Source organism: Drosophila elegans, unplaced genomic scaffold, assembly GCF_018152505.1.
Source record: "Drosophila elegans isolate 14027-0461.03 unplaced genomic scaffold, ASM1815250v1 contig_397, whole genome shotgun sequence".
NCBI lineage: Eukaryota > Metazoa > Arthropoda > Insecta > Diptera > Drosophilidae > Drosophila > Drosophila elegans.
Window position 1 is genome coordinate 4609588 of NW_024545782.1, and position 21878 is coordinate 4631465.

At 39.1% G+C, this 21878-nt stretch overlaps 2 protein-coding genes across 10 annotated transcripts in view; one reads left to right on the plus strand and one right to left on the minus strand.

Moving 5' to 3' along the window:
* LOC108135234 (cytohesin-1) overlaps window positions 1–16229 on the plus strand; it is a 34034-nt gene extending 17805 nt beyond the window's left edge. Inside the window, exons 2-9 of one of the 2 annotated variants that reach the window (XM_017255894.2) lie at window positions 7951–9168; window positions 11387–11519; window positions 13821–13919; window positions 14038–14137; window positions 14219–14393; window positions 14852–15057; window positions 15126–15339; window positions 15400–16229. In XM_017255894.2, the coding sequence (XP_017111383.1) occupies window positions 8032–9168; window positions 11387–11519; window positions 13821–13919; window positions 14038–14137; window positions 14219–14393; window positions 14852–15057; window positions 15126–15339; window positions 15400–15552 (2217 nt within the window). In that variant the 5' untranslated portion in view covers window positions 7951–8031 and the 3' untranslated portion in view covers window positions 15553–16229. The remainder of the gene's footprint in view (window positions 1–7950; window positions 9169–11386; window positions 11520–13820; window positions 13920–14037; window positions 14138–14218; window positions 14394–14851; window positions 15058–15125; window positions 15340–15399) is intronic. The other variant, XM_017255895.2, reaches the window with a different exon arrangement.
* Window positions 16230–17783: 1554 nt separating this feature from the next.
* Window positions 17784–21878, minus strand: part of LOC108135228 (protein madd-4) — a 60887-nt gene continuing 56792 nt past the window's right edge. For all 8 annotated transcript variants that reach the window (XM_017255873.2, XM_017255872.2, XM_041708770.1 and 5 more), the window contains 3 exons: window positions 21139–21498; window positions 20929–21079; window positions 17784–19887 (listed from right to left, as the gene is read on the minus strand). In XM_017255873.2, the coding sequence (XP_017111362.1) occupies window positions 19733–19887; window positions 20929–21079; window positions 21139–21498 (666 nt within the window). In that variant the 3' untranslated portion in view covers window positions 17784–19732. The remainder of the gene's footprint in view (window positions 19888–20928; window positions 21080–21138; window positions 21499–21878) is intronic.

Consider the following 21878-nt stretch of genomic DNA (forward strand, 5'->3'; position numbering starts at 1 on the left):
CTCTTGATTCCCACATGTGGTTTTAGTGGCTAGATCATATATCTAGCCAGTTTGGTTCAGCTAATCGACTTCAGTAATCCCATTCAAATTTTTTATTTATATCAAAAGTTCAAGCGTATCAAACGTACTGTAGCTACATAAAACGATGATCAGCCCATCTTGGAATGTTGATTCATTTGTGGGCGTACAAATTAAGCAAATTAAAGACATATTTCAAGTCAAACAACATCTAAAGTAAATGTTTTTGAAACATTTTAGACCGGCAGAAGATCATATTCATTTATTTATTTTCTACACAAGGAGATATCGCTGCGCACGAGTTTTGATCGCTTTTGTCAAATAAATAAATAAACAAACGAAAAAGCAAATTCACAACGAAAGCTCGCCAAAATCTCGTGTAAAAAAACATACTAGAAAAAAAATAACAATATTTATGCTCATTAAGTCAAATTGAATTTTTTGATGTTTCCACTTGTAGTGTTCTTGAAAATCAAACAAAATTAATAAAGAAAGAAAAAAGTTGTTTGACTTTCTGCTGTTTGTGCCCATGAATTATATTAATAATTTGGACAATGTCTGGGCCAAGGCATTGGAATTTCACTTAAGCAAAATATGTCATGAGTAATTTCTGAAACATTTAGCTAGATATGTGTATGGTGTTGCGCTTTTCCAAGCGAAATATTTGGATGGCCTTCAGGCATTTGTTTATTTTTGGATTGACTGATCGTCATGAAAGTGTGTCCATATGCTAAACAGCTTGAACACCCCAATCGATATTATTGTTATCGTTGCGATAAGAGTATTAAGGGACAGAGATGAAACATGGCCAGACCAACTGGAGGCCGAAAACGTTGTCCAACGTGATTTCCCACAGGAAAACTCGGGACTCCGGCTGCGTCCCCTGTCCGTCTTTCACAGGCCGTAATAATCTCTGACACACTAGATAAGTTTTCGGATCCGAAACATATGTCAGCGAAGTGTATATAAATAAAGAGGCGAGGCAAAAGAAAACCGAACTGCATTGGCCGGGTACAGAATGAAATGCACTCGTAACGAGCTGTCAAAAAAGAAATTTCTGTCTACGAAGGAAATCGAAGGAAATCTAGCCGAGATGTGCATGAAAGGCATAAACAAAGATGCAGAAGTATCTGCGACGTAATTTGGAGAACAACTTAAGAATGCATTTCAGTTATTAACACACCACAAAGAATAAGATCGGCAGGAAAAGAAGGAGAAGTCGTGCCGACAGCTATATTCAAGGACCTCCAGTGCACACATATGGTTGACTTTGAAAAAGGCAATGGACTTTCGGTTTGTGTTTTGGGCTAGCCCAGCCGAGCAGCCATAAAATGTTCAATTTATAAACAAGCTGAGAGTAAGAGTAAGCAACGAATGCGCGTGTCTATCTCAGCAAGCAGCAGCCAAAAAACATTTTGTAAAAAAACATTTTTAGGAAACAACAGACACAGAGTCAGACAAAAGAACCAAGAATAAACAGAATGTGCCAGCGCTTCAAACCATGTCGACAACGAGGGAGAGCTGGTGCTGCTGATAGGGGAAAAGAAACCCGGTGCGGATATCTTTTGCGCGTTCAAATCACGTCGGCCAACAACATTCGCAGACATCTCACGTCTCTATTGCAAGGAAAGGCAGCGGAGACGGAAGGCTGGGGCTTGGGTTCGGGCCAGACTACGATTATGTGGTCCTTGCCGTGTCTCGACTCTTTGTCTTGGCATCACTTTCAAATGCGAAAATGGAAAGTGTTTGCAAAAAAAGAATGCCTGAACTTCCGGTTCTCTGTTTCGTTAAAGACTAAACTAAGACTTGTGCAATTTAAGGTAAAACAAACAAAACAATACACATGCCAATTCATATCAACATTTCTGAAACGCCACTTTTTTGTTTATTTTAATAATTATTTAATATTTATTTAAAAAAATGTCTAAGCATTTGTAAATTCACTTACATACGAAAACCATTTTGATATATTATTTTCAATTAATTACAAATGGTGAAGAAGGGCACCAATGTTTGTCTGACAAGTACAGCGTTTAATTTGTAACTTGTTATATTCAAAAAATGGCGGTGGCTTATAGTAAAATTCCAAGCTTTGATAAAACACAAAAAAAATCATATCCGGCATTTTGCAAAGCTCATGTTTTATCCGCGTTGTAGTTCGGTATGGGGAAAACAATGGCACTCGAACTTCTTATCGCCATTGGGCTTGAAATGAAATAACGTTGCCCCTAAGGTCTGCTTCAATGCTATTTCTTCAAAACAATCTTACCAAAACCAAAGAATAAAAATATGCTTGTTTATCTTTTTGAATTTTAATCGCATTAAACTGGCTTTAAATGCTAACACCCTTTTCAATGAAATAATCATAAAACCGGTTGATAAAATTATTTAAATTTTACAAAATATAATGAAGTTTACTTTTGCTCTAGAAAAAGATGTGGCTAGCTGTTGTGTGTGGGCTTCTGTTTTAGTTAATTGAACTCGCCTATGACTGAAGTTCATTTACTAATTAGTTTTGTTGGCAGCTGACGAAAACTTTTTCATGGGCTGCAGAAAGTTTTCGTTCAAAAAGGGAAAAAACTACATTTTACGAGTGAAAACTTAAATATTCCATTTCGAGTTCAAGTTAAATTTGGAAGACTTGAAAACTTTACAGCGTGAGTGAGTTGGCTAGCGGAATCAATCTTTAATATGTGTTTGTAAATTCCTCGGGTTCTATGAAATTTGCTTTGATGTAACGCCATGTCATTCTATTCGCATCAGTCAGTCAATCAATCCATCAAATTTAAATTCAACTAGCAAACTGTCAGTCGATTGGGAAAATTCAATTTCCAATGCATAGACAACGAACGTTCTCACCTTGACCCAAAACGTGTTAGAACATACCCACAAGATACAAAATTGACCGCAAAATTGGGGTCGAAAGCGAAAAGCAAAATTAGCAAATTGACGCCAGTAAACAGGCGGAAAACACAATCAATAAACATCAGTAAAATACGATGCCACAAACAAACCGAGCTACGTAAAAGCCTTGTTGTTTGGAACTGCCGTAAAAGTAGGTGCACCTGTTGCTACCTCGCGAAAACACTGAAAGCGATACAATGTGTCTGAGTATCTGTTTGAGGGGTGCAAGTGCTTAGTATGCAGAACGCGTGTAACTAACATTTTAGTAAACAGATGAAATTCCTTCTAAATGTGTGACCAAGGTATAAATTTCTGTTGTTTTCGGAACGTCGAGCAGACGTCGCCTACCTTTTTGTACAATGGCTACAATTCTCTCTAATTACATTGAAAAATAAACGGTCGCAGTCCAGGCGGCATTCTAATGAGATGTTGGAAATGGCTGCCGAAAGTGAATTTACCAAAAAGGGCCATCTCATCGTTTTTGTGGGATTAAAAAGACTGACTGAAATTCAGGTGTCTTCGCAGCTCTGTAGACATACCCGCATCTCCATTTCTGCTTGTATTCCACTTACCTTTTGTCCAGTATTCTGCTGTCTACTGTGTTCTGACTAGAAACAAAAGGCATTTAATTAAAAACACATTTATTTTAGATATTCTGTTGGCGGACATTGTTGTTTGCTGTGCGGCAGCCAAAGTGGGCCAACGAACTTGCGTTTTTAATGGTTCACCGGGCAGAGAAATAAGGCGGAGAGAATGCGATTTATGGGGAATATAAATTAACGTAAACTCATAGAGGACTGTATTATTAGTTTAAAGTGGTTTTGATTATAAGCTGGTGCTCAAGGCCTTGGAAACTTGTGGCTAACTTTTGCTGAAATAAGGTAAATCTTTCGCTTTGTAGTAGCTTAGGTACATCCACCTATCGCCCCACTTGTGTTTAATGTGTTGTCCTACCAAAACTCCTTATAATTTTTGATTTCCTTTCATTGGTTTAACAATTTTGTACAGATGTTGTCGCCTAATGCTCAATATGTGATTTTTCAAAACGGAAACCAAAATGGACAAAAAATAAATCATGTCAGGCGAGGGCAGACGAAATCTTTCACCATTTGTGTCTTGAGCATAACAAATGACCAAATGCCATTTAGCATATCATAAACAAATGCCAAATAAAAATAATATATTGAAATGGAAGGTCCAGCTGCTACTTCTATTTGCTGCCCCAGGGTTGGCCGACTAGACATATACGTAATATTTTCTCATCTGTTTCTGTATGGACATTGCTCATTACCTCTATGGATGCCAAGCCAGCCCACACTCGTTTGTTTATTATTATCTATTTGTTTTGCCTTTATTTTGTTTAATTTTGTATCTGTTTGTGCTCCTCGTCATCCTTATGTTCCTTATTTCGTCTGTTGCCTCCGGATTGAGTATTTGGGTATTTGGAAAAAAATTTTCCTAAAATAAACAAGAAAGGAAGCAAGCTTCGGCAAGCCGAAGTTTTTATACCCTTGCAGCTATTGCAAAAATTAAATATTCTTGAAAACATTAAAATTATCATTTACTTGCGTATATGTTTAAAAACATTGAAGCTATGATGATTTGCAGCTCAATTATTCGATAGTTCCCAAGGCAGCTATATGATATCGTTTTCGGATTTAAATAAAATTAAAAGCGTAATTCTGAACTGTCAAATTATTAATAACTCAAAAAAAATATTTAAAAAAAATTAAAAAATAGAAATGTTACCTTTTTAATTTTTTTTTTTTAATATTTTAATTGTTCTTATGGGAGCCAAATGCTATAGTCGTCCGATCCGGCTCGATCCGACTTATATACTACCTGCAATAGAAAGACAACTTTTGGAAAAGTTTCATGCAAATAGCTTTAAAACTGAGGGACTAGTTTGGGTAGAAACGGACGGACAGACGGACATGGCTAGATCGACTCTCGTAGTCATGCTGATCAAGAACATATATACTTTATGGGGACGGAAATGTCTCCTTCACTGCGTTGTAAACATCTGACTGATATTATAATACCCTCTGCAAGGGTATAAAAACTCAAAACTAGTGTGAGCACTTCTATCGCAGGCACGAATTTGCATCTTTCTCGATTTAGCAAAATGACGCAACTACACGAAAACCGAGACTACAAAAAATGTATCCTACATATGGCGAGGTTATGCATAGCAGCCCCAGTCTCACCAGCATTTTAATGTTTTTTTGTTTTTTAAGGCAATTTTTAGATTTCTTTTTCCATATTTTTATAAGCGATGGAGCTGGCCAAGTTTTGATCATTAACGAAATAGTTGTTGAGTCTTTGTTTTCAAAGAAATAACCGCGCTCTAAAAACGAAAATATCTTTAACTGGCTTCCCGCCATAAAAGTGACATCACGTCCCTAAATATGATTCTAATTTCACTTTTTTCCGCTGGGCAGACAAAGCTAAGACTCTTAGTTTCAGCTGTAACGAAGTGGAAAATCTTCTTAGCATGTTTCACACAGACAATCAATAACAATTGCAGCCAAAGTGTTCACACTTTCTATCAGCAAAAGTCATTGACCCGAGACGAGATACGTAGATAAATTTAATGCTGAGACAAAAAAGAAGGGAAAACTGTCGCAATTTGAGAGTGAGAGAGGAAAGCTTGCGTTTAATTGCATTTTGCTGGCGGAAAGTAAAAGTCACTTATGGGAAAACTCAAATCCACCCAGACGATGACGACAATAAAGGTTTCCCTCCGCTCCCCCACCTTTTTCCCCAGGTCTGAGTCCCAGATGGTACTTTCTGTATTATCTTCTCTTACACGAGTACGTATTTCGGTCTAGGGCATTGTTTATGTGTCTGATTTTCTAATTGGTTTTCGCCGAGCTCAAAGCGTGTTTGCCAATCCTAGACAAAAGGGTTAAAAGAGCGCGTCGCCCGAGAAAAAAGGCGTTCGCCAGCAGTTTTCAATTGTTTGGCTGCAAAGTGTAAAGTGTTGATTAAATTGTCAAGATAAATGATGCAAGACACGCCCCGTTTTTGTGGCTACTGTGTGTCGGAGTCTTTTATTCTCTTTTTTCCATTTATCACGGGTTAAGACTTTCGGGAAACTTACAGGCAGGGGGCTTAGTCCTACACGCCATTACTTTTCCATAGTCAAAGCGCATTTCCTGCCCACAGGTAGCAATCACAATCACAGCCTTGATGGGCCACTTCAAGTTGTTGGTGCTCGTATCTGTATCTATATCTGTGGGATCTGCTTTTATCTCTTTTTGTCTTTTGTCTGTCTGTGTACTCACTCATTTGACTTCGTATCTGTGTGTGTGTGTGTGTGTGTGAGTGGCGGCTTCATTCGGTTTGATTGATAGTTTGTTTACAAATTTAATTTCATTTTACTTGTTTTCCTTCTTAGTCTTTTGCCTTCTTCTCTCCGAATGCCTGTGGCATTCACCTGTGTGTTCTTCCCCCAACCTCTCCCTTCACTTACCTTCCCTGTGCCAGTGTTTGTCTTTTGCCTCAATGTTTTTCAACTTGGTCAACGAAGCTGGCCGCGCCTTTTATGTGGTCGCCGCCTCGTAATGTTTGTCTTCTTTATTTGGCTATTTTATATAAGGAACGCTTCTCTGCGACCACATCTACATAGGGACCCGAGCAAGAACCATATTAAATGCAATCCATTTGAATGTTCGCTCATTTGTGCAATCCAATCACGTAGGCATCGTAAAAAGGATACCAAAAAGTCTTTCAAAGAGTTCATTTTGCCTGCCTAATGTGCGGGCGTGGCAAGGCCAAAACTCAGGCAATTGTTGCTATAACAGAACTTCTCCTTGGGGACTTCGCCATTTCCCCAGTTCCCAAGTCCCAGATGGCACATAAAAGGGGGGTACGACTCGTACACAGGTCGGGGACTCAAATAACTTGACATTGATTAAAGTAAATTTTGTTGAAACTTTGGGAGCCTTCCATATTTTGGAAGGATAGGGAGAGCGTTTACGAGATTATTTATTAAAAATCAAAGCGTATTCTTGAGTATTTGTTAATTTAAGTTTCAAGTTATTTCAGGGTTAACTTGTTTGAAATATTTTTTGTCTTGAATTTTGCATTGGGAAGGATGATCATCTTTGATTCAACAATTTTGATCAAGAAATGAATTTAAACTTGAGCGCCTTGGCATTATTTTCCTCTGATATAAATTCTACCTTGTCGCAATTTCATTGAAAGCTTTATTTTTTTTCTATCCATTTTGTTTGTGTGATAAATTGGCAGCTCACTCAAAACCCAAAAAATGTCATAAATTTTGCGAAATCTTCGTCTCGGTAAGCTTTTGCATATGCTTGAGTGAATTTCTCTTGTTTGCTAAAGCCGAGAACACCGACCTCAATTATATTTTGGTCGCCTGTTTCCCCAAAAACAATTCTCGAGCTTTATCGTGCTGACTTCCTTCCTGTTTGCCCAAAACAAAAATAATGCACACAGCAAACATTAGACACCAAGTGCAAAAGGGACCAGAAAGAAATCTCAATAAATCACAAGACAAAAAAATAAATGTGCGTCCGCAGCAGACTTGGTCCCATTCCCAGATAATGATCCTGATCCTGAACAGAGGTCCTGGGCTGGGTTCTCTGTTGAATCAACGCTTTAAGCCGCAAGTCAACAAATCACACATGGAAGTGTCCTTTTCTTCGACGCGTCTGCATGTCCTGGGATTAGGGATGCCATCACCTTGTTAACCTGCAGGCCATTAGCGTAATTCGTTTTGTGTCTCCGTTCGCTGTTCGGTTCGGCGGCATGGGAAACCCGAAAAATGTTGCGACGCCAGACAAAGTTCCACTTTGAGGTTAGCCATCCTGACACTTCCTGTTCAGCGCTTTGTAGGGTTTCACACTGCACTCAACACACGGAGACAGCCATAATTAGCTAATTTATTTATGGGTTACACAGGAGATCCCCATTAAGACGCCACATTGTACTTGTAAATTGTCTGCCACAAGAGATTGCAGCCTAAAAATCTCCCCAAACTAAGACCTCTATAATTTTCAGTTAGCCGGCATGGAGGCGCACGTCTGAGCGCATTTAAAAAGTGAAACTCGTTCCCAGGAAGTGAGCAATTGAGTGAGAAGGATGGCATCGCTCCACCAAAAGCGTCCCAGCATTAGTAACTGGTTCTCCTCGCTCCGCCGACAGCCGAAAAACAAGAAGAGCTCCGTCGGCTTGGGAGGCAGTGGAAGTTTTGGCAGCAAACAGCAGTTGCAGAGGAGCTGCTTTGACCTTTCCTCGACGGCGGTGGGTGGCGCAGTGAATGTTGGCGTGGGTGTGGGATATTCCGGGGCCGGATCGCCGGGAAGTCGACTAAGCAATAGTACGTTTTACATCAACCCTCTGAACGCATCGTCCGCTGGTGTCAAGGACGATCGTCGCCGTCTGGTGGATACGGGTAGCAGTAGCGGAAGTAGCTTGAGCAGCGTTTGCACTCGCTGCTTTTGCAATCTGCTCGCGAAATCCGAGCCAAGCAAAGATTCCAAGCCCCAGGCCACGCCCACGTTTGCCCCAAAGGTCACGCAGAAGCCGCCCGCCAAACCGCGGTCCCCTTCGCTGGCGCCTTACACCAGCGTGGCCACATACAACATTACAAACCTCTCGCCAGACAGCCCACCGCCCGCCAGTCCCTCATTCAGCACCGAAACCGTGAGCTGTAGCGATGTGACCCACAAGGTCACTGAGGTGCAACGCCTGCCCAGCGATGAGCCCAACACGGAGCTCTTCAGCAAACGAACTGAGTACAAGCACACCACCACCACAACGACCACAAGGACCCTGATTGTTTCGCGACCCGTGGAACTGCTATTGAATGAGAAGGGAGAAATCATTGCAAGGCGGTCGCCGCGAAAAACGCGCTCCAACTCCTTCGGTTGTATGCTGGATGTGGACAGTGAATCGGAAAGGGGAATGGACAATCCCGGAATGCAGCTGGAAACGGATCCCAGTTCGGGGCTCAGTTCGCCGCTGACACCCGACGCCGGGGATCTGCGCTTCATCGACGACAGCTCCAATTCGCAGAGCGATTCCGAGCGAAACTCGATCAGCCAACACAACAACAACAACAACAATGTGAACCACAATAACAACAACAGCAATGGCAGCAGCAAGCGGAGCAGCCAGCAGTCGAATCTCTGCGAGAGTTGTCGCACGCTTCTCGAGCGGAACCGCAGCAATGCGGAGCAGTGTGGCAATCTAGTGATCCTCAGGCGACCGGGAAAGGTATGCGGGGTGGGAAGGAACCGGGGAACAGCATCTCACATTTCAAAAGTTCCCAAAGTGATGCTTAATTAACCATTCTAAAAATAGTGTTAATTCCACAGTGACTACTAATTGGTATTACCCACAAAAATAAGTTATGATTATAAACTTATTTTTTTTTGTCAATCTGGAAGTTCCCAAAATAACTATAGGGTTTTTTTTTTATAAAAATTCATTGAGTTCTGTGCTGGTTATAAGTTTCGCATAAACGTATTTTGGTTTTCTTAATCTTTGCTTTTGCACCTTGTTTTACCATTTCATATCACAATCAATTTGTTGCCAACTCACTTGGAGACCCCCAGAGCATTTGTATTAAGTTTTCGAGCGATTCAAAGAATTTGCATTAATCGGGCTGTAACCGGTTCTCTCCACTCGCAGCACTTGTTGCTGCTTCTGTGGGACTTCCACGCGGCTTGTTCTCACACTCATCGACAAGTCACTTTTACCTGTCGCTGTATCTGAAAGATACCAAACCTCGCGTTGAGTTTATTTTTAAGTTTGACGCTCATTAACTTTGTCTCCCAACCTGCCATTCTTTTCCTTTAATAAGCCGTGTCTACTTGGGGTTTTTTTTTGTCGCTTTTTACCGACTATTGGACTCAGAACCTGTTTATCGTTTAACGTGTTCACTTGGTTTATGTATTTTCCTATGGTTTTATGGGGCGTATTTTGGTAGCTGCAGGTCGGTTTGTTGATCACTGCATCGATTAAAAATTGGGAGAATTAACATAATTAATTTGTCAATTCCCATGTTGTATGTTATGGGAATCAAAGGGCCAACGGAAGTGGTGTGGAATATGGTTACTGAAAATGTTTAGTTCTAGGCCGTGAATACTGTTAACGAGCGAAATAAGTTAAATTATACAATTGTGAATTAAGCTGTGTAATTTAAATTATGATAACATGGAAAACAAAAGGAATTTATAATACTAAGCATAACTAAATGTACATTTTCTCCAAGCACAACCTAATGAAATGGAATAGGAGGTTATATTCTGCATGAAAAAGCATAACCATCTTTAAAGCATTGAAAATTTTTGTACAAATTTAGCATATTACTGTTTATAACTTAACAACCGTTTATTCTTTGTGACACGCACTAAGAATTAAAATTCCTCAAAATCATTTATAGTCAATGAAATATAATGCTATACTCTTACAAGTCACTGACAGTTGTATAAATAGTTTACTCAGCGAATCTGCATCGATGAGAATTTTAATTTCGATAGAATCGAGTGAAGGTCCCCAGTGATCTCATCGTGATCAACTCAACGATCTTAGCAACTGCCTGTATGAACAATAATTTTTATGTGCGTGTAGCCTATTACAACTCTTGGACAATTTGTCAATTGTATTTTATGGCGCTTGATTAACATTTTCCCCCCCTCGTTTCGGTGGCATATTCACTGAATATCTGGGCATATCCCTCCCATGATTCAGGAGGTCACTCAGAGGGCCTAGGCTGTGAGCAAGAACGGGGGCAATTGATATGTTCCGGTCTCGTTGCTCTCATCATTCATGCTTCAAGTCGACACTGTTGTAGATAAAAAATTCTAGATACTTTACGCACACTCTTCGCTTCGGGGCAATCTCGCTGTTCCGCTTCATGGGCACCACATCAAATTGACATTCCCTTTTCGAAATGACCCTTGAGGAAGACGTCAAGCCCCCAATCCCACTTCTCCAAGAACAGTAACCATTGGCGATGTCTCCGGTTCAGTGTCAGGTAGATCGTTAATTCAATTAAATCAACTTTGCATTGAGTTTTATTGCTCTGCTCTATTTCCCCCCTCCCTTTGTATTTTTAGATCTAGAACGGACAATATTTGAAAATAGTTTCATGTTAGTTGATGTCGTCGTTGTGGCTGTTTGTTTGTATGCTTTTTTATGGCGCCAGACGACAGGCGACACGGCACTGAGGAAATGCAAATTACTCGACTTTCAATTGGGTCTGTGTTTAAAATTTATGGGGATTTTTATAAATATCACACGCAATTTAAACAACTGACTTGTCACTTGAACTGAACTTTTGCATTAACTGTGAGTTGTCGAGTGCAAACTTTATTTGCATGTGTACCTATAGCACCACTTGTTAACGGCACTTCCTGAACTTATTTTTAAATTCTCTGCGGTGAAAATAAAATTGCTTACATTTTTAATTTCGAATCTTTCATTACAGCAAATCAAAGATGAATTGTGCGAGGTCGTCTCAGAAATGGAGGCGCTCGATGTGCCCGAAGACTGCAAGCATTCCAATAAGGATAAACAGATGTCCATTGGCCGCAAAAAGTTCAATATGGACCCGAAAAAAGGTGAGTGAATTGTTAAAACTAAAGGTATTCAAAGCAATCCCAAATGCATTGCAGGCTGTTGCTTTCCCCTTTGAGACCTTTAAAAGTTATTGTTTGACAGCGTCTGTAATTTCCTGGTGACTCACTGAGAATCAATATGCAAATCAGAGCAATTTAAGAAGTTCTTTTCATATAAACAGAGGGGGATCCCTGCTTCACAGCAGCTTATTTGGAAATCAGGAAGGGAGTGTCTCTCAAAGTCGGGGAATGTAAACTTTGCAGTTGCGATGATTTAAATGAGTTTCCAATGACAACGGGCGTCACCCCGAAGAGGCGACAATGAAGTCAGACAAAATGCTTTATAATTGAGCTGCTGAGAGGGGGGAACAGACAACACCACAAACATGGTGTGACAGAGGGTAAACTCGCAGCAGAATCTCTTCGAATCCACGGAGCGTGCCCCTGCGCCAAAAACCGAAATTATCATGCGAAATTGTCAAAGAGTGGGGATTGGATGCTTCGGGGTGTAAGAGGGACGTTCTTCCAATAATAATTTCGACTTTAATTTAATAACGTGATGAGTCCGACAAAAATGCAGCGATTGCAATATGAAGGCTGCGGGGAAAGATCTTTTGAGGAAGGAGGAATGTATGTGGGTGAGGTGCGTTCGTTCACTATCTTAAAGCACTGACAAATTTGACAGTTCGTTGACATCTGAAGTACGTGCGTGTAAGTCGCCCTCTTCCCCAGAATTGAATACCCCTAGAACTCTCAAGTGTTTAATTTAATGGAAATGTCAATGTCGCAATATAACCAAGAACTTGACAAGGGAGGATGCCATCGGGGCAACGTGCTGAAAGAACATGGACTGTGTAAATCGCGGTGCCAACTACATATACAAGATAAAGACACAAATGCACTTTATTAAAAGCGTTTACAGATCTTTATTTTTTCATCTGTGTGTGAGGCAAGCCCAATAGGTTTTTCTCTTTTCCAAAATTAAATTTCATAAGATTCTATGTTATAAGTTATTTAAAGGGAAATCCTCCCGTTTTCGGATTTAAAAAGAAAGAGAACTAAATTTAAGATTTTGATACACTTTATCGAACCTACATTGGGTGACCCACATGTCAAGATGTTTGCATGTTACCCATGTCTCGAACATCTCTATTTCCCCACCATATCTTGGTGTGTTCCCCAACCTCCCTGCCTCATTTAAAGCCAATCAAATATTTACGGCTACCACTTCGCTATAAATTCACGTCGACAAGTCAAAATTAGGCCACGCCGCTGCCTACAATAGACAGCACATCCTGCCCAGCATTCCGGGCATCTATAGGGCGGACAATAAAAATGCTAATCCAAAGTGGGAGGTGCTTGTGCAGAGATGGCAGAACAACAGGAGCCATAGTGAATCCCGGACGGAGACGAGATGTTTTGTCGTCGCTTATTAAAAAACTTCCACACGAGAACGTGCCACAGGGTGGCAGGAGTGGAAGTGATGGTGTCACCGTTATTTGTCGCTTTATCGGTCGATTATCAGCAATATACGCAAACAGATCCACACACCAACACTCAAGCTAATGACACACAAATGTGCCATCCAAATCCATGGGCTCAAATGATGCCAGTAAAGTGGGCCTTTTGGGTGTTTAGCAGAGGAGTGGGCGCTGTCAGCTTTGCGATGTTTATCGCGCGTGAAGCTTTCGAAGTCACGCAAAACTTTCTGCTAAGCAATATTGAGAAACTCTTGGGGAAGACGGGAGCAGATTTTTGCGATTTGTCATTATCGACACAATTTATGTTATTGGAGTTTCCCGATGTCATTGTCGACCCTAATCAAAAATCCAATCTTTTGGATGTGTGACACTGTACTGGCGCCACCTGCCGGACGATGAAATAAACTTTTGCAATAGCATTCGTTTATTTTTTCATGATATATTTTAGCTTATATTTAATAATTGTAGATGGTTTCTATTTATTTGTTTAGTTATGAGTGTGTGTTCTTCCCGTTTTGCAAGCTATTATCGCAAATGATTGAGCTTCTTCATTGATTGGCAAATAATAACATCGTTATTATGGGGCGCTCCCTCTTTATTCTTTCTTTATTTTTCCGTACTTCTTCGTTATTGAGGTTGCTGTGGTTTGTGTTGCGGGTCGCTGGCTTCACTCATATATGGGTATATTATATGATTTGATTTGCATTTTGTTTTTTGTTGGGACAGCCGACTTTCTTTTCCGGAAAAGATTACAAAGTCTGGGCTACAGTTGGAAAACCAATACAATAATTCGTTTATAACGTTCCTTTCTGTTCTGTTTCAGGCATTGAGTATCTCGTAGAGAACAGACTGCTGCGTCACGATCCCCAGGATGTGGCGCATTTCCTCTACAAGGGCGAGGGACTAAATAAAACGGCCATTGGTAAGTTTACCCAACAAGAAGTCATTAAATTGACCTTGCCTTAATGTCCTTAGCCAGCGAAAAAATCAATTATACGTACTGCAAAAATACATTTTAATGGGGTCGTTCTCTTTTCCAGGCGATTACCTTGGCGAAAAGAACGATTTTAATGAGGATGTGCTTAAGTCCTTTGTGGCACTCCACGATTTCACAAATCTCATTCTGGTGCAAGCCCTCAGGTAAGTTCGCAACACCCACTTGTAATTACCACTATCGCTAATGACATTTTCCCCTCTCAACCACTTTTTCACTTTCCACAGACAATTTCTGTGGTCGTTTCGCTTGCCCGGCGAGGCACAAAAGATCGATCGTATGATGGAAACCTTCGCCCAGCGCTATTGCCAACTGAATCCGGACATATTTACCAACACGGATACCTGCTATGTGCTCAGCTTCGCTATTATAATGCTCAATACATCACTGCACAATCCATCAGTAAGTGGATAAAAAAAGACTAGTTATAGTGAAATAGTAACGTTTGTCATAGAATATTCCAACGCTAGAGAAAGTCCGTTCTATGAAACTGTTCAAAATTTCAAAACATCTTCCTTTTTTTTAGCTTTTAGTTCTTTAAGATCTTTTTTGCCAAACGGATGCAAACTGCTGCTTATAGAAATAGTACCAAAATCAGAAAACCTAAATCAACTGTGAAATTGAATTTGTACTCTTTGGTTTGTCGAGAACGCATGTATTTACTTCCGCATTTTTAGTCAGTCTTTTAATCGTTAGCACAGTTACTAGTTGATGTGGCAATAAATAGAACAAGTTTTAAGAAGTTGAACACAAACAGTTGTAAAGCTGTGCGCTAACAGAAAACTAAAGTATTTTTTTCATATACACTGATTTTCTATGATCTCCATTGCTAACCCTTTACTTCGTTTCGATTTTGACAGGTCAAAGACAAACCCACCGTTGAGCAATTCATATCGATGAATCGTGGCATAAACAACGGCGGAGATTTGCCCCGAGGCCTGCTGGAGTCCCTCTACGAGTCCATTCGAACGGAGCCATTCAAAATACCCCAGGACGATGGCAATGATCTGATGCACACCTTCTTCAATCCCGACAAGGAGGGCTGGCTGTGGAAGCAAGGCGGCAGGTGAGCTATGACTGGTTTAATTTATTTGGCTATTTTGTGACTAACGGGCTGCTTTTATTTTTCTGAAGATACAAATCTTGGAAACGACGTTGGTTCATTTTGAACGACAATTGCCTTTACTATTTTGAATACACCACCGATAAGGAGCCGCGCGGCATTATACCATTGGAGAACATATCGGTGCGCGAGATTCACGATCGCAGCAAACCGCACTGCTTTGAGCTGTTCGCCACGGGCGGTGCCGACATCATCAAGGCATGCAAGACTGACTCCGAGGGCAAGGTTTGTACTTTACCTTAACAGTGTCGTAATTCATTTCTAATTACTTTCTCCTTATTTCAGGTGGTGGAGGGCAAGCATACGGTGTACCGCATGTCGGCTGCCACAGAGGAAGACCAGCAGGAGTGGATCAAGCGCCTGACGCAGTCCATAAGCCACAATCCCTTCTACGACATCCTAGTACAAAGAAAGAAAAAGGCGCTCAGCAAGAGTTAATATTAAGACGGAGCTCGGCGCAACTTTTGTCTTGGATCTCAGTGAAATTCTGCTACGCGTGTGTGGCTGCTCTCTCCCCCTATTTAAACTATTTAAACATGTGCATATGCGTATACATAAGTTATATAAATTAATCGTTGTGTGCGTGTGAGAACTTCCATGTTGAATCAATGCCTGTAATTCGATCACCTTGTGGTTTGCCCCTGTCCCCAATTATGTATTAAGTATTCTGTTTGATTGACTCGAAACAAGCCTTCACACGCCGACGCACTTCGAACCACAAACTTTGTCTCTATTGTTGTGATATAATTTATTTACATTAATAATTAACAATATAAATGATATGAAAATAACTGAAAATTGCATCAATAAGAAATACACATTTACACATATTTTCATTAGTGCAAATTTTTATTTAGTATCATTATAGGCGTAAGTCTACGAGTATGTCTTCAAATTAGAGTTTACCACCTAAGTTGTCCCACCATCCTCTTTTGTAGAATTCCTTAGTGCTATGAAACATATCCCAGGCGCCAAACGCTGTTGGAGCGCTGTAGTTTATATATATGAATATTTGATGCAAATGAAAACAGCATAAAAGTGTTGCTTTGCAATTATTCTGAAACCAATTACATTAATTTGGTGCAAACTAGAAAAGGCCTTTCTCAGAACTTAAAGCTCATGCTAACAACGAATGAAAATTAAAATGTCTAACAAGTGTAACTGTCTAATTAACAGATCCAATACATAAATGCATTTACACTGAAAGCAGGTTTGTCAAAGAGATTTTTGAATAGGCAAACTAATTTTATAGTTAACCAAAGATCTGAATTAACCTATTACTACAAAATGCCAATTTTCAACTCAAATAAACACTTTATTTATAAGTATAAAATATTTTCTGTCATCTGAAAAATATGTTAAAAGTTAATTTCATGTGAATTTTGTTAACTTAAATAGTGAGAAACGAGACAACCGCAAGTGTTCCAGCCAGAGTTAAAATCACATACAATAAGTACGCTGATAATAAATCTGTAAGCAGAGATTTAAGGCAGCTCTAGCTCAGCTCTAGAGCAATGAAAAAACTCGAATGCCGAAATTAATCTTATGTAACCAATAAGACGCTGCTATATGTAAAGGTAGATTGTATGTTGAACCTCTGTGATACCATTGACGAGAAATAACTCCTAGCAGATTCTATGTGGTATGTTTTGTTTCGAGACTGAGGGATAAACTACATCACATTTAGCTGTCATTTAACTTGCTTTGTATGTCACTGTTTTCTGATATCTTAGCATATAGTTTAATGTTTCAATTGGGATTTCATTTACAACAGCGGTCCCGAAAATTTTTGCAATATTATAAATAACTTAGCTAGCTCTGTATCTAAAATAATGACTTTAATTTCAAACCAATATGGATGTATTATATCTTTCATTACTTTTTATCGAATGTACATACATATAAAATTAATAATAGTACATTTATTTGATTAGGTTCATCATGTTCTAGATGGGCAGTAAATTTAATTGTTTACTGTGAATACGTGCGTTATAGCATATCTTATTAACAGAAACTGAAAGTTTGTATATATTGCCAGAACAACTAGATGTTAAATGAATAAGTATGCCAGTAAATAATAGTGTAGCTTAGTATTTTGTATTGCTTTAACAATAACGTGAACAGATAATTATATATAAAATATATTTAAACACCAAATAAATATTAAAAACCGTTTATTAAAAAATCTAAATAATATTTCTTCTGCATATTTTGGTTGGAACAAGCAGGACAGATTTAAGCTTTACCAGAATTCCAAAAATTTTTGTCATAACATGAAATTATAAATGTACACATATTTAATACAATACTACAATACGCCAAGAAAAAAAGGGGAACAAATTATAACTTTGCCGTTTGCTAATTTTTTGTTCCTTAAGATATATCACTGGTTTATTATTTCAGAGCTACGATTTAAGTTTTATTAAAATCGGACGACTATATCATGAAGCTCCCATCAAAAACCAATTTTGTTTATTTGCGAAACCGTGATTTTGTCAAAAATCATTATTTTGATTATATCTTCGATTAGTTACTTGATTAAAAAACGACATCTCTTTGATTTTTAGATTTCGGAGGATTCAGTCCTTTTTTGAGAGGAGCTCCCGGAGATTAGCTGAAGCTCCTTTCTAAATGACACCCGCCTTAAAGAAATTAAAACTCAAAATTTGTCAGTATTTAATATTTATTCCACAATTGCTTTAAATTCTTACAACATTTTGCAGTTGTTCATATCTTTGCAATATAATGTTATGGGATTGGCGCATATTTATGGATGTGGAGCTGCGTTAGAGTGGTAACACGTCTTTTTGTGTCTTTGTGTGTTTAACATTGGTTACATTGACTTTAATGGTATATTTGTAATAACTTTTACTTAACAGTAAATATTTATTTACGCATTTAACATTTTCGGGATTTGTTATCTCGTTTGGTTTTTCCAATGCTTGTATTTAAACTATAGTGTTGGCAGCTAATACGCTGCAATATTTCGTTTATTCTTTATTTTTATGGTAATGCTTATTAAACAATTTGTTTATAAAAAAACTAATTACAAAAAGGCGTACACATTTATTCCACATCGTTTTCTTTTCATTAAATTACATGGTTGGCCTTTTAATGAAATGTTGATTTAGAGTCAATTTCGATTTATTTACAATTTCCTTAGTGGTAATGCAAAACGAAAGTAAAATGCTGTGCTATAAATTGACGATGGAATAGTCAAAGGTGCTTCTCGAAATGGTTACCTATATATCTCTCTTCTGCCATATTTACATATTAATATTCTGTTTTTGTTCACATAAGGTAACAGTGCGGTTTTTTTTTTGTCATGCTGCTCTTATCAATTTAATACAAGCTTAATGGGCTTTGTGATTTCAGTTGATAGATTTAAGATTAATGCTAGTCGGAGATATTTGCTAAAACATTTCATCTGCTGGGAGGCCCTTTGAGTCAGCAATAAATCAAAATCATACTTAGTGATTACACTCCCACACCCTTACTTCCATAATTGGCTAGGTTAATTTACCCTAAACTTTCATTTTTCTTGTAGTGCAAACTTTTTGACTCTGTATTATTTGACAAGCATTAAACGTAAATATTTTGAAGCATAGTGCAAATTTAAACTAGTCACCAGTTTAACGCATGCTGCTGAATTTTGTAGTACTTCAGGGTCAATAATGTATAAAGGTTTTGTTTGCTTAAAGCAAAGCTTTTGCCATTGAAATGTTTACACGACCAAATCCATTTGGTTTTGTTGTTTGTCAGTTAATTGGGCAAAGAGATCATGCCTTAGACAGATCTTAATATTCTTATTTTCTTGATCCAAAAGTCATTTTATTCACACTTTATGGTTTCGGAAAATGGTTATAAATTATACTTAGGATTTTCATTTAAGTTGTAAAAGTTTAAAATATGTAAAACTGCATGCAGTTCTAACAAGGACTTCCACATGACATTTTTCAGGCTTACATAGAAATCTGTTTACTTGTTTAGAAGTAGTGTTTACAAATTTAGCTAAAGTGCTAAAAACATAATACAAAATAGGATTTGAGTTCGAGGTAATGTCAAGAATGGTGTCATATGTTGCTTAAGAGATGGCGGGTAGATCTTGTTGCCATATTTTTGGTGTATACAATTTAAATCTTTTTCAAGGCTTTTCTTCAGCGATAAAATGGTGTTGTGATAATTGTTGGATTGTCTTTTTTATATGAGTGCACGAAAGCATTTGTGAGCGACATTCTTGGGCTGAATAATTCGGTGCCTATATTATAAAAACAACAAAAGTATTTAGTACGGATCCCCAACGTTGTAGCTAAACTTATTCATGTCTCTTTTTAGGCTGTTTGGTCTAGTACACTTACAGTTTTACTACATTTGCAACTTAAATGAATCCCCTTCAATTTTGTTAAATCCAACAAATATATTTAACTAGTGTATTCCCTCGACTCCATACAAAATCAAAGCGAATTCACGTTAGTGCGGGTGTGGCTGGCAATACATACATAAGGATAAGTTTAACTTTATATGTTATCTTTCTATAGTTCGTTAGATTTACGGTACTTAGAGTAATTGCTTGCAGAATTCGTAAATTTCTAGCTCATTTGGTAGGGCCGCAGCGGAGCTAATGGAATATATATTGGTTGGGCTGCTGCTGAGGCTGCTGGCAGGATCCGCAGCACTTCTCCTTGTAGCGATGCAGTCGACACAGGCCCATGGCACGAGCGTTGCGGCAATAGCGCGAGGAATCGCGACAGTGCAGCGAGGCCGAGGAAGACGCTGCAGATGAGCAATCGGAAACATTAGCGGTAATCTAATTAATTCACACAGTAAGAAGTTTTTTTAAGATCATATAATGTAAACTTTTAAATTGTAATCGCTAATTCTTTCGGGTAAAAATGATTAAGGTCCTTAGCTTGCGGTAAAGCGTACGGATAACCGCGGTTCTCCTGCTGATCATTCTCAATCATTATTAACTTTATAGCACCATTATTTCCTCTTCACTGCGTTGCAAACTTATGACTAAAATAATAAAATCCTTTGGAAATCAAATAGTTTCTGGGGGATGGCACACAATTCTCCAGGCACCTGGAATCACCCATTAAGGCAGTACAGCGACTGAACTTTCTAATTATATTAGGTGTTTAAGAACATGAAAGCTCCTTTTGGAATTTGTACTCTTTTTATACCCTTGTAATAGGTGTTATAATTTCAGTCACAAGTTTGCAACGCAGTGATGGAGAATTTTCCGACCCTATAAAGAGAGTCAATCTAAAGCTATATGTATTAAACTTTCCCAAAACCTGCCTTGTTGCAGGTAGTATATAATTCGGATCGGACGATCATATCATGTAGCTCTCATAGAAACAATCGGAAAAAAATCAAAAAAGTTATAACTTTGCTGTTTTTAAATTTAATTTTAGTTCTTCGCTATATAGAAATGGCTTATTAATTTCGAATTAAGGTCATCAAATGATGAGAATTGGACAACTATATAATATAGCACCAATGGAAAAATCGGAATATTAAACAAAAATAAATTATAAATTTGAACCTTCCATTTTTCAATTTTTGTTTTAATTACTTTGCACATAGAAATGGTTTAATAATTCAGAATTTCGCTTTTAATTTTGTCGAAATCGGAAGACGATCGAATAAATGAGCTTAAAATCATCCTAGCTTTTTTATTTTTTGTTTTTTTTTAGACGCCTAGATGTTTTAAGGAATATTTAACTATTGCAATAGCTGCAATGGTATATAATCTTTGGCTTTCCGAATTTTTCTTAATTTCTTGTTTAAAATTTATCCATAGATACTCACACTTGGCCTGGCAGGGCGGACTTTTGCAGACCTTCATAACCGCTGGGCGGGGCTGGTGCTTGCACACGTTGCCCGCTGGCCGACGACTGCCGTACCAAACGCACTGCAGGATGCGGTACTTGATGCCCTGACGGCCGCACGGCGCATTGCACTGCGGGGGGAAGGGACAAATGAATATTTGACACGGCTGATACGAGAATCGGGACATACCTCGGACCAGGACTCCACGCGCCAAACACCCTTGCAGCGTTCGTTGTAGCAGTCCTGCCGCATCGACGGACGCTCGTACTCGTCGCACGCACTTCCCAGTGTGCCGTTGTCGTAGCGGCAAGTCACCTCGCGGCGCTGCACGGCTGTATTCCTGCCGTGGCAGCGGGACCGTTGGCACGGCGACCATTCGCCCTTGCTCCACTGCGGACAGGCCTCGTTGCCGCAGCTCTGGAACGAGTCGGGCAGCTCCAGGCCGTGGGCGGTGCACTCTGAATTATCCACGACCTGGTTTTCGGTGTCGCCAATGCTGCTGCCGGCGCTCCTGGCATCTGGCTCTCGCTGGCAGTCCACCGTGCGACGCTGGGGGAATGATGGAAAAAATGAGTAAGACTCCATTATGGTATTCCACTGACTCGTAAAATAAGCGGTACTTAAGCTCAGGCGTGGGGACCTATTCAAATATTTAATCCTGCTCTTGATTTTGAGGGGCTGGTGTAGCCAAAACCCAGATTTCTCTACAATTGGCTAATTATGGCACAAAAGTCATTGGCTGCCTTGGGGCGCATTTGTCTTTTGATTTTATGATATTCTATTTGCTAGCGAAAAAGCAAGTCATAATTCGCATACTTGATTAAAAGAATTTAATGTACATTACCCAACCCTTTATGAGTGCGATTCTAATATGTATACTTTTCCGCTTTCACTTTCGGGCGTTTAACATGAATTCGAATCGGTATTCT